The 12,311-nt window shown below is 37.8% G+C and overlaps 2 protein-coding genes across 2 annotated transcripts; both read left to right on the forward strand.

The window, feature by feature from the left end:
- Window positions 1-5,208: 5,208 nt before the first annotated feature.
- On the forward strand, window positions 5,209-9,916 carry LOC101305620 (serine/threonine-protein kinase Nek2-like). Its single transcript, XM_004290580.1, has 15 exons — window positions 5,209-5,289; window positions 5,622-5,757; window positions 5,845-5,911; window positions 6,048-6,113; window positions 6,217-6,263; window positions 6,373-6,418; window positions 6,542-6,622; window positions 6,730-6,772; window positions 6,861-6,910; window positions 6,996-7,077; window positions 7,204-7,253; window positions 7,516-7,589; window positions 7,908-7,959; window positions 8,522-8,917; window positions 9,044-9,916. Exons 2-15 carry the CDS (start codon window positions 5,672-5,674, stop codon window positions 9,677-9,679), a joined length of 1,776 nt encoding a protein of 591 aa, XP_004290628.1. The 5' UTR covers window positions 5,209-5,289; window positions 5,622-5,671; the 3' UTR covers window positions 9,680-9,916.
- Window positions 9,917-10,003: 87 nt separating this feature from the next.
- Window positions 10,004-11,296, forward strand: LOC101308545. The gene is made up of 2 exons (XM_004292533.1): window positions 10,004-10,255; window positions 10,334-11,296. The coding sequence occupies exons 1-2, from the start codon at window positions 10,004-10,006 to the stop codon at window positions 11,294-11,296; spliced, it is 1,215 nt and encodes a 404-aa protein (XP_004292581.1).
- The last annotated feature ends 1,015 nt before the right edge of the window (window positions 11,297-12,311 follow it).

Consider the following 12,311-nt stretch of genomic DNA (forward strand, 5'->3'; position numbering starts at 1 on the left):
ATATATATATATATATAGATAATGGCTTTTGAAAAGGCTAGGGTATGTAATGGTGGATTGGTGGGGGTGATCAACCCCTCCAAAGATGCTTCTGATATTGCCTTCTCAACTCATAGAACACAATCACAGAGAGCAAATGATGGCCTTAATATTTCAGGTTTGTGGAGATCATTGGTCATTTGGTCAAAGAGTATGTGGTTCCATAAGAACAAAAGGTGAACTGGAAGAGATTGACAATGTCCCTACTTCCGGAATGTGCTTACTAATTAATCTGAGATTCTGATGAGGTGAATTAAGTTCCCCTTAAATTACAGATTGTTAAAAACTAAGTCCTGATCAGCTTCATGCCTTCATCAAGATTAATTTGAGTCGTCTCTCACAAATCTTGCCTTCGCTCTATCTTTCCACCAAATTAATTTTTCTCCATATTGGAAACCATTCTGATCTAATGAACTTTCAAGAAGAAGAAAATGATGGGTCAGTTCTTAATTGGAGGTTGAAATTCATGTGTTGTTTTACTGCATGAGGAAAGCATTGGTTGCTATACCCATTCAATAAAAGAAGGCTGGTTGCTATATGAATAGCAATGTTGTTGCAGCAAACTATGAAAGGAAAGAAACAAACCTACAAGCCTAGGAGGGAGGTGGCAGCATTCTTTGAAAAATGGAGGAGACATGCATTGATGAGCATATACAAGCATTGAATCATAAAATGAGGAAGAAAGCTTGACATTGCTTTCTTGTGCATGTTACCTAGCATGAAATTACATGCAGCCCATTGCCTATACAAGGCACCAAATATTGCACCAAGAGAACCAACCAAGGCAGAGACACAAACTAACTAGCTAGAGAGAGAGAGAGTTTGTGTGATAGTAGTAGTCTGATCCTCACTTGAGAGTTTAGTGAGAAGAAAATTCCTCTTGAAAGAGAGAGGTGTGTTACCACTTTAGTTAGTCTAGAGTGAGTGTTTCTTGTTATCCTATTATTTAGTATAGTGGAATAAAGTATTACTACTGCCTTGAGGAAGTAGACACATTTTTCGAACCTCATTAAATATTGTGTCTTCTCTTTGTTGCTGTTTCCACAAATCACATGAAGGTTGAGAAAGTTAGATCATAGAGTCGGCCTTGTATTAGGCAACCTCTTATTTCCTAACAGAAAAATGAAGTTAAGGACTCATGATGATGCAGTTGACGATATCTATCTAATGCATGCATGGGTATCTAGTTCATTAGAGTGGATTGATGATCGAAAGTAAATAAGCCAGAATCTTTGCATACACACACATAATATAAGAACTCAAAACGAGAAGAAGAAAAAGATCAAAGTTTAGATAACAACTAAAACCTTTTCAGTCATATCAAATTAACGAACCCCATCCGGCCACCTTCCTGTAGTGAAAGGCTGAAAGTTTGTGGTTTTGAATATATCCTTTTGCCCAGTGAAAGTACTGGGGATCACAATAGAACAAATCAATGTATATATGCTCTTGAATTCTTATATATGTGTTGTCCTCAATCTCAGAATATTCTGAGCTAATTTATCGTTTATGATCACAGACTCACAGTATATATATATATATATATATATATATACTGATATCAGTTATATATCACTGTATATAATGACATTCTCTCAATATCTCTCTAATATTCCCTCCACCATTTTCATTATAAAACACCCAGGGCTTATCAGAGATTCTCTTTTCTCTTGCGTGCTGCCATATCATGCCCATCATCAATAATTCATTTCATATCGATCTCCTGCAAGCTGCTTTGGATATCCACACAGGTACCACCCTAGCTAGCTGCTAGTTTTTAAGTTTTTATTTATTTTTATTTTTTATCCTTTGAAATGACATTCATATATATACGATTCCTTTACTTAAAATACATGATTTTATCCATTGCAGCAGGAGTTTTGCAGATCGATGAGATATGAAATCTAATAACCTCATTAGTATTTAATTTTCTTTAATATATGATGTGACTAATTAATATTCTCTCTAATTAAGAAGCAGTTTTATATGTATGAGTATAGCTACATAAACTTCATACATATGGCTACTGATCATCGATCCAGAACCTTAATCCTTTTGTCATATCATTTTGAAGGAGACAAAACATAATGTGTAGATATCGGATAGATTGAGAAGAATAATACAGAAAGTAATTAAAGGAGAGAAAGATACATAAATGTGCAAGAAAACGATATAAAGTACCAGTAAACCCTAGAACATCACATGTTATTGACAAAAAACAACACTATTCTCTCTCTTGTCCTTCTCCAAATTCGATCAAGTACCTTTATGAAATCAAAAAAAATATGTAAACCCTACGAATTGATCACTCGCTCCATTCTGCAGATACCTGTCAAGTCTTGATCAAGACTTCTAAAAAATTTGCGTGAGATTGAAGCTAGCAAAGTTTAATCCCACCATGTATACTTATATAGCAAAAGGAGTTGAAAGTGGGGGTTTATACTTGATATATACCACACTGTAGTGTAGTGGTCCGGAATCGGAGATATGCTATGGATCTTGTGATTCTTGTGATGAAGATCGAGGGTATCGAGCTCCCACTTAACATACTTTAGAGATCGAGGCGGCTATACATACCAGTTTAGAGGAGGACTTCATTCCAGGATAACACTACCTATGATCATAAAATCCAAACGATCGAGCTTTATGCATGGATTCCATACCGGTTGGTTGATGATCTACTTTATACGGCTTGCAAGTTGCCCAGTTAGAATAATGCCAGGGCTCGAAAGAGAACGCAAGTACTGTGACTGTCTGGACTAAACCACAAGAGGGACAAGTCTAGCTTGAAGAATATGCAAGGGGAAGTTTGTTGTAAAGTAGTTTTCGATCTCTAACTTCACAAGTGCAGATGGACGGATCGATCACAGCGAGACTAATCGATGAGTCCCGTATAGAAACTCAAACAAAGAACCAAGTGATTATATATCCTTTAGGATTCATCGCAGAACACATTTGCAGGATATGCCTTGTAACTTTCAGAATTCTTTACCTAGGCTCTAGTGGCACGTTGTTGAAACAGATCACGCTATAGAGGGGTTCCAAAGCAAACAGAATAAACGAAAATTAAAGGGTAAAACTAAGTTCAAGTTTAAAACTCAAAACACAGTTTATGGATCTTTAGGGCTCAAAACGATTATTTTGTAATTAGTCTAAACTGTTACAACTTACAAGATCCCAACATGTAGTGCATTGCGATCGTTGTTCTTGTCGAAAACTTCGAAATGATATCTTACACCATCTGGTTGGAAAGTTACTCTTTCAACTACTTCATCACACATCAACAAACAGAGACATTTGACCATAAGTGTGTCCCAAACATTTTATTCAGCAGCAGCCAGGTCGTGATCACAAGAAAACATCAAGTGAATAAAACAGAGGGTGGTGCCATAAATCAATCAAAGGCCAATTCCTGTAACTTTTTGTTCTTAATACACTACGAGACGGGGCAAGGTTGGCTGGTGATGGTTCCGCACCACCTTAATTATTTTCCATATAATTATGAAGTCAGAGGCCCATTAGCCGAAAACAAGTCCAAGGCGTACTTTCAACTCAAGGTTTCTAATGGGCTCCGGCCTATGCCCAAATTAATGCAGAGAATTGGGCTTTGCACATATTACTCATTATGTAATCCTTCCCAATGTTACTTTCCATTTCATTTTTGGAGACAAGGACTTCTAAGTAATTATAAGTGAATCTAGGACGAAAGTAAATTAAGTTATTGACTGAATGCATCAAGGGTGGTGTTGATATCCTTTGGCGAGCATTCACTCTAGTGATAAATAGTGAGCGCTTCTTCCATTTTTCGAAATTCTCATCTCAAAACACTTTTTTTTAAACGATTGGAGTTATAGATTTCATGACAAAGTGTTCGTCATGACATCTACAAAATTATAAAGTATTTCTTATTATAAGCCTACTCAGATCTAAAGCTTCTTTTACTTTCACGCTACAAGGAGTCCCCATCCGGTGATTGGCATTGCAGATTTATAGTGTCAGCATTGCGGTCTTGATCGAGCACGTATACGAGGTAGTCTCTATCGTTTGAGCAATGAGAAATGGTGTGGTGGAAAGGTCGGCCACTAGAGCTGGCACTGGCGACAACAGTGATGACTTGGCAGCGAGATTTGTCTTTTGCTTACTTAGCCCAGGTTTTGGCTTCGATTGTTGGGCTTAGGTTCAAGTCAAGTAAGTAGATTTCACATAGGAGCATTAAAATCAACCTAAGGGATCGAAAGGAGGACGTATTTGCTTAAGGTTTCAAAATTATAGACATTCTGGACTTGAGCCTATGGAAGTAAGGGTAATTTCGAAGAGCCTTCGTAAGATGCTTCTAGTTGATATTTGTACAACAATCGAGTGTTTGACATTTTAGGCTAGTTGAAATATTTTCTTAGAATAGTGAGATTATTCTTACTTAATTTTAGTTTTGTTGCTTCATCAAGCTATTTTTTATAGTTTGAATGAGTTTTCCGCCTACTCGTTAATAAATCCATATGTTTCAATAAAAGTCTCACTAATACCTTGTAACCAAAATAAAAAAAATGTCTCACTAATACCAAATGTATCAATAATTATCCAATTTATTGTGGTTAATGTCTAAACTACCGATACATCAAACATTATTGTGATTGATGTCTAAACTATAACTACATCAAACATTATTGTGATTAATGTGAAAGACTACCCAAAAGTCCCCCCTAAACAATCAATCAACCAAACTTGGTTCTCAAAAATCTATGTTTGGTGGTGGAGATGCTGCTGGCCCTATCTCGGACTGTATATTTGTTTTCATGTCGGAAAAGAAAAAATTCTCCGTCAAATTTGAAAAAAGCGGAAAAAGGGGAGAGAAGCATAGCTCTTTGTTGGTTTTGGCTCTTTCCTCTCACCCGTGCAGTGGCCCCCCCCCCTCGATTTCATGTCAGTCTCCCTCAACAAGAATCTTTCTTTCTTTCTCTCTCTGTACTTCTCTCTGCAAATTTTTGAACTTGAATTCTTGTTTGGGTTTGAGGGTTGCTTTCTTTCTAATTCTCTTGGCGCTCAATCTCTCTCTATCTCTATTGAAATTAATTAGGAAGGTATTAGGTGAGGGCTCTTATCTAAACTCAACTCCTAATTGTTTGTTTTGCCCCTATGTGTGATATATCCACCTCACTTTCCTACCCCTCACTACCTTTCTAGCTTCCTTCAGCTGGGAGATTCACTTCCTCTTCAAATATATCTTCTTTTTCTTGCTGCTCTTCAATCTTGGTGAGTTCTTTGCTTCCTGTTCTTGGTCTCAGTTTCAGTTTCTGTTGCAGTTTCTTTATGCTGTTCATGTTTCTTGGCCGTTGTTTGGATTTAGCTGATAAAGATTTTTACTTGAGTCTTTAATTGAGCTCAAGGTTTCAATTTGTTAGCGGTTGCTCTGAATTTAGTCTCTGTTTAGGTATGCTTTGTAAGAATTGTGAATTTACTAGTTGCTTGCTTACTGACAAGGCCTAAGTTTTTTTTTTTTTTTTTTTTTTCATGTTTAAACCCTTGAACAGTAGAATCCAGGTTAATTATGTGAGACCCATTATGATTTTGTGCATTCTTTGTAGGAACATTGGTGGTTTCGGAACAGTGAAGAAGGAGAGTGGTAGAGGGGAAGATGGACCAGTATGAAATTCTGGAGCAGATTGGGAAAGGTTCTTTTGGTTCTGCGCTTCTTGTGAGGCATAAGCATGAAAAGAAGAAGTGAGTATTCTTATGCTTTACATATGATGGTTCGTATAGTCTGAGAAGAATTGTTTTTCATGTATTTGTTCATTTATTCATGGATAGGTATGTGCTGAAGAAGATCCGTCTTGCTCGGCAAACTGATAGAACCCGCAGATCTGCTCACCAGGAGGTTGGTGTTGTAATTTGTAACATTTGGGTTTAAAATCAATTTTCGTTAGGACATTGTTTAGTAATGAGTATTACTGAAATGATGCATGTAGACATTTAACATTTATAAATTGCTGTCTTGGATTGTTGTGATGCAGATGGAGCTTATTTCCACTGTGCAGAATCCTTTTATTGTGGAGTACAAAGATTCCTGGGTTGAGAGGGTGAGCATCCCATTAGAGTTATTGTTCTTTATTTCCTCAGCTTGTAGAAATTCTTGTTTCTCATTATTCTCAGCAATTGATGCTTCAATGATTTCATTTCCAGGGTTGCTTTGTTTGCATTGTGATAGGATACTGTGAAGGAGGAGACATGTAAGTTTTACTTCTTGGTTAAATTTCTGTCGCTACTTTGGGAATTTTTTTGAGTCCCTAGTTTCTGCTACTTCTCTTAACTTTCCATGTCTGTTTTGGTGTTTTACAGGGCAGAAGCTATAAAAAGGGCCAAGAACGTTTATTTTACTGAAGAGGTTGTTACATTTGCAGCAAAATTTCTACTTGCTTTTGTAAATCTACAATTGCATGCTAGACATTTAATGAAATTAGGGTACTCCCAGTAATTTTTGTTCATACTTGAAATTGGAAATGCGCAGAAAATTTGTACATGGTTAGTACAACTCTTGATGGCGCTGGATTATTTGCATGCCAACCATATTCTTCATCGTGATGTCAAGGTTAGTGTAAAGCAGAGAATATGATGAAACACTTGTTTCAAATTTAAGAATTTCTTCGCTAAAAACAAAATTTCTAGACTTTTGCTGACTCTGTTCCTTTGCTTCAGTGTTCAAACATATTTTTGACAAAGGATCAAGACATACGTCTAGGTAAGTTATTGTTTTTTTTTTGTATCCATCGTTTAGCTAGCCTCTGATAGCTGTCTAAATAGTATTAATCATACATGTCTAAATGTAGGTGATTTTGGTCTTGCTAAAATGTTGACTTCTGATGATCTAGCTTCCTCTGTGAGTAGCTCATCTCATATATACAATTTCATATTTTACATGCTGTCCTTTTACGTGATTCATGATTTTTCTGCCTCACATGTAGGTTGTGGGAACCCCGAGTTATATGTGCCCTGAGCTTCTTGCTGACATACCATATGGTTCTAAGTCAGATATTTGGTCTCTAGGTGAGTTTTCCTTTTCCTTGGTGGCTCTTAACATTGGTAGACTTAATCAGCATACCTCTCCACCCCTTTTGCACATAATTTGTATGTTTACTTTTAAGAAACACATAACAGTAATGCGTATTCCAGGGTGCTGTATATATGAAATGGCCGCTCACAAGCCAGCATTTAAAGCCTTTGTAAGTCTCTGCGGCATCAAATTATGAATGTTGTACACTCTTTTCTCATATTTCATTATTAATCAACAATTATAAGGAATGATGAAGTGAATGGAATGACAAATTTAGCTTTGTCTTAGTTAACTTGTGAATTTTATTTTGAATGATTCTGCTTATGTTTCATATTGTCTTTGCTTCAACATTGTTCTCTGGTGTACTCGATCAGCAAATTTTATACTTTCATTTACTTTTGTTTCTGACGCCTTCTCCTCCTTCCCTGCAGGATATACAATCTCTCATCAACAAAATCAACAAGTCAATAGTGGCTCCACTTCCAACGATGTATTGTGGTGCATTGTGAGTTTATTTCCCTCTTCATGTGCCTCATTGCAATTTCATACCAAATCTTAGTAATTGGAGTCGAGTTGAGACATTTTCACTGGAAACTGTAGTGTCTTTTGTTTCTTTGCAATTAATGAGAGGTGTCGCTGCTACCTGTTTGTTAATTTATTTATTTTAATCTTGATAGAGACCTGATAAGGAACTAGATGCCATATCTTAGAAATTTTGAGATAATTTTTTCAATCCATTATTGCATATGCTTGTCAATTAATCTATTTGTTGATCGATAATGTCGTTTCCCTCATGTATTCTCCTGCTTTCTTCCTTTTCCAGTCGAGGTCTTGTTAAAAGCATGCTGCGCAAAAACCCAGAACTGAGACCAAGTGTAAGTTTATTCTATCTATTTTGCTTTCTTGATAATATATTCTTTTACTTATACCTGCATGTAATACCAGGTCATTGAGGATTTAATCTAATTATGAGTTGACACTTGACTGCATGTGTTGCATAAATAATGTCTGTTAAGCTGCTGGGAATTTGTTTCTAGGCTTTGTTGTAGGTATATGACAATTGACATGAAGGTATATGTAGATACTTGGTCTGGGTTAGTTGGAATAGCGAAATTAATATTCTTATTGACATAGTTTCATATTTTTTGTTATTTATAGGGGGTATTGTGTAATGAAATCTTCCTTATGCATTACAAAATCCTACTAGTGAAGAGAGCAGATAGGTCAATTAAAATGTCGTTGCTTGAAGTATAGGCTTAAGTACGATGCATTGACATATTATCCTTGTCATACACTACAATCACCTCTTCCATGTTATGGTTATCCTGGGCATGGCTTGGGTACAATCACAAATTGTTGTATTCTGCAGCATGTATTAGAAATGATGGCTTCATTGGATTCCTTCATGACATTGAGTTTTGTTCATATTTTTTTCAGGCTGCTGAGTTGCTTGGCCATCCCCTTCTTCAACCTTATGTTCATAAGATCCATCTAAAGTTAAATAACCCTCGAAGAAATACGCTCTCAGGTGACTGGTTTCACTCCAGTTATGAGAAGAAAACAAGATTCATTGAGCCTGAAGCTATCCCCATTAACTATATCAGAGAGAAAAGGCGGTCATTCAGCAATGACAGGAACTTAAACCCAAGTTTTTCCGGAACTGAACAAGAGTCTCCAGGTTCTAGTGTGAGAGATTATGACATCATAAAGTCAGTGGCGACAAAGTTGACTGTTGCCAATACTCCAAGATTGACACCAACAAAAGTTTCTACTACTCCCAGGAGACAATTAACACAGTCAAAAGTTTCTCACATCAGCTCAAAACGTGATTCAGTAAGTTCATACATCTTGAAGGTTCATACTATCTGGGTTTTCCTTATACTAGACAACTTTATGGGGGAAATATTTGTACTTACAGTAAAGCTACTCTCGTAACAAGCCCTACTCTTGTGATTGCAGCTTCCAGTGTCGCATTCTCCGGCGAGGAAATCTTCCCTGTCAACACGAAGAGTATCTCTTCCATTATCAACAAGAGCTAATCCTTTCCCAACTCCATACAGAGCCAATGTTGGTCGACTGGGAAATGTGGAGTCACCCGATGTTTCTGTCAATGCCCCTCGAATGGACAAGATGGCTGAATTTCCCCTAGCCTCTTCTGAAGACCCATTCATTTGCATGCGTGATACTTCATCCACATCAGCACAATGCTCTTCTTCATCCCCAGACAGCATCAACCGTTCTATCACAAAGGACAAGTGCATGGTCCAGGTTGTTCACAGAACCTATTCCAAGTCCAATTTGATCGATGACAACCATGAAACTGTTCGAAATGGCAGTGACTGCTCCGAGCAGAATCCTACCACCGGTGCTTCAAGCCACTCTTCTTCTGAATCACGTCAAAACAGGTTCGACACCTCGTCGTTCCAGCAACGTGCAGAAGCATTGGAAGGGTTGCTTGAGTTCAGTGCACGCCTCCTACAACAAGAAAGGTTTGATGAGCTTGGTGTGCTTCTGAAGCCCTTTGGACCTGAGAAGGTTTCGCCCAGGGAAACCGCCATTTGGTTGACCAAGAGCTTCAAAGAGACGACAGCCTAGTTTGTTTTCCGTTTCACTCCTTGATCTGCTTGTTGTAACTTGTACATTACCGCTTCCTTAATGTCTTGGAAGTCAAAAAGTGAGTAGCAGTAACAAACCTTCATGCTGAAGGTGACACAGAGACTGTTAAAAGAGTGTATTTCTAGACTAACAACCAAAGACAATTCCCAATGGATTTGATTGTAATTTTTGTTGGTTTCTCGTTTACGTAAATGTTTATTCTCATCTTTTATCAAACCCAGTCAAGAAGTCCCAACTTCCAAACAAGACCCTCATCAAAACATATTTCAACATATTCCTGGTCAGTTTCCTAAACCCTGAACCATGGAAGTCCTAGAACTCTATGAACTCAGCTACTCTGATCTCCTACTTGTGTCGTCAAATAATGTCTCACTGGAAGAGCTTGAAAGGGTGGAGTTATCTAGCAAAGCTATAATGGAAGCCCTAGGGCCCATGGGCCCAGGTCTGCTGTCCATCATCGGTGTCCCCAAAGCCGCCGCTCTCCGCTGGAACCTCCTCCCTCTGGCTCGGAAGCTAGCCCTTATGGACCCTAATCACCGCAAGCTTATTCTCAAGGTATGTTCATCCTCTGTTTCACAATTTTATTGATTCATATTTCTTGTGCCCAAGTAGTGAAGTTTTATGTTTGTTTAGGATCACAAATTGGGGAGTGATGTGCCTTTGAAAAACCCAGATAGAAAAGTTTCATCTTTTGCTATGCAAATCAAATATTCAAATGATATTGAAGATACTCGTGTGAATTCAGAGCATGAATTAGTGAGTGGATTTGATAATCTTGGAAATGGGTTTAGGGAGTTGGGAATTTGCATGATGGAGCTTGGTCTTAGGTTAGCTAGAATTTGTGATAGAGCCATTGGTGGCCAAGAGCTTGAGCAGAGCTTATTGGAATCTGGCACTGCCAAAGCTCGGCTTATACATTATCATTCAGTTCTAGAGAAAACCATTCTGGTTCAGGAAGCTAGACCAAAAAAGGCCGTGAGTTCAAAGAGGATTCGGATTGGTGATGAAGTTAAACGGTCAGGTGGAGATGATTCTAGTAATCTGTGGCAACAATGGCATTATGATTATGGGATTTTCACTGTGTTGACAGCTCCATTGTTTGTATTGGCTTCTAATGCGCAAGCATCAGAAGAAAGGGAAGAAGAATGTGCTTACCCCAACGGGCATACTTATTTGCAAATATTTGATCCAAGCAAGAAAAATGTGTTCATGGTGAAGGCTTCTCCTGAGAGTTTTATCATTCAGGTTGGAGAGTCGGCTGATATCATATCGCGAGGAAAGCTTTGTGCCACCCTTCATTCGGTTGCTAGACCTCCCAAGTTTGAACATTTGAGCAGAGAAACTTTTGTTCTATTCTTGCAGCCTGCTTGGAACAAGACTTTCTCTACAGAAGATTATCCCATGAACCAGATCTCGGGGACATCTAAGGAGATAAAATGCGATGATGAGTCAGAAAGTCGTAGGATAACTGAAGAAATACAGAAAATTGTACCACCTCTGGCAATGCGATTGAAGAATAGCATGACATTTGCAGACTTCTCGCGCGAAACCACCAAACAATACTATGGTGGCACTGGTTTGCAGTCAAACAAATAAACTGGTTCTAGCAAATCTGTACTGCTAATTGCTAATTTTAATCTTATCAATTGGATTCTGTAATCAAACTTTTTTCTGCATATCATAGATGCTGAGCTGCAAAGCTTAAAAAATTAAGAGACTTTCCTTCTTCCTGTAGACATCAACTAATGGTTGTCATCACTCATAAGTCATCAGTTCTTGTACCTTGAGTGTTTTGATTGCCTCTAGAAACTTATTTCTGCTACCTAGTGTGAATGTTTGTCTAAGTACTTCCATTAGAAATGATAGCATTTTAAGGACATAATCTAATTACTCCCCATCGTTGGTAGCATTAAAGTTCACATATATTGCTGCCCCAATGTGCTACTTGTCTGGATGCAACCATTGAAAAAACAACCTCTTCTCACATGCTATTGAACACGATGACACCTGATCACTTGTTGTATCACTTTTATGCACAAATTTCACCATCCTCAAAACAGTAATGAACCTCTTAAATGTTATTTGTGAGGATCATCGTTGGACATCAGAAACTACATTATTGCATTTGGATCTTTACCAAAGCCAGGTTCAAGCACCCTGCTATTATTATTGCATTTGGGTTTGTGTGTCATTTGATTCCATAGTAAAGCAGAACAGAAATACAGATCGATTCTGCAAACACTGGCCGCAGAAACAGTCTGATGGGATTGTTTCAACTTTGATTCAGGCAAATGTGGTACCAGGGTCTCTTCTTCTCAATTGCAGTGAATGATTGATTCTCAATGCTTATTAAAGGGCATGTATGGCTATAATCTATGACGTCGGAACTCTTTTATAAAAGCTCTACAAGAAAAAAGAAAATGAAAGCCTGCATGGTTTGCCACTCTTTAACGAAAAACACAGTTAAATTGAGCCTCAACCACAGATTCTCTAGCTTGTAGGAAACCTGGCAGCAGAATTGTTGTAGATGAGATTTTAATCATGAAAACGAAGCAAAAGGAATAAAAGGGTGCCCCTATGAGTCAAATAGCGATTAGCTAAGAAACAAAGA

This window comes from Fragaria vesca, linkage group LG2, assembly GCF_000184155.1.
Source record: "Fragaria vesca subsp. vesca linkage group LG2, FraVesHawaii_1.0, whole genome shotgun sequence".
Lineage (NCBI taxonomy): Eukaryota > Viridiplantae > Streptophyta > Magnoliopsida > Rosales > Rosaceae > Fragaria > Fragaria vesca.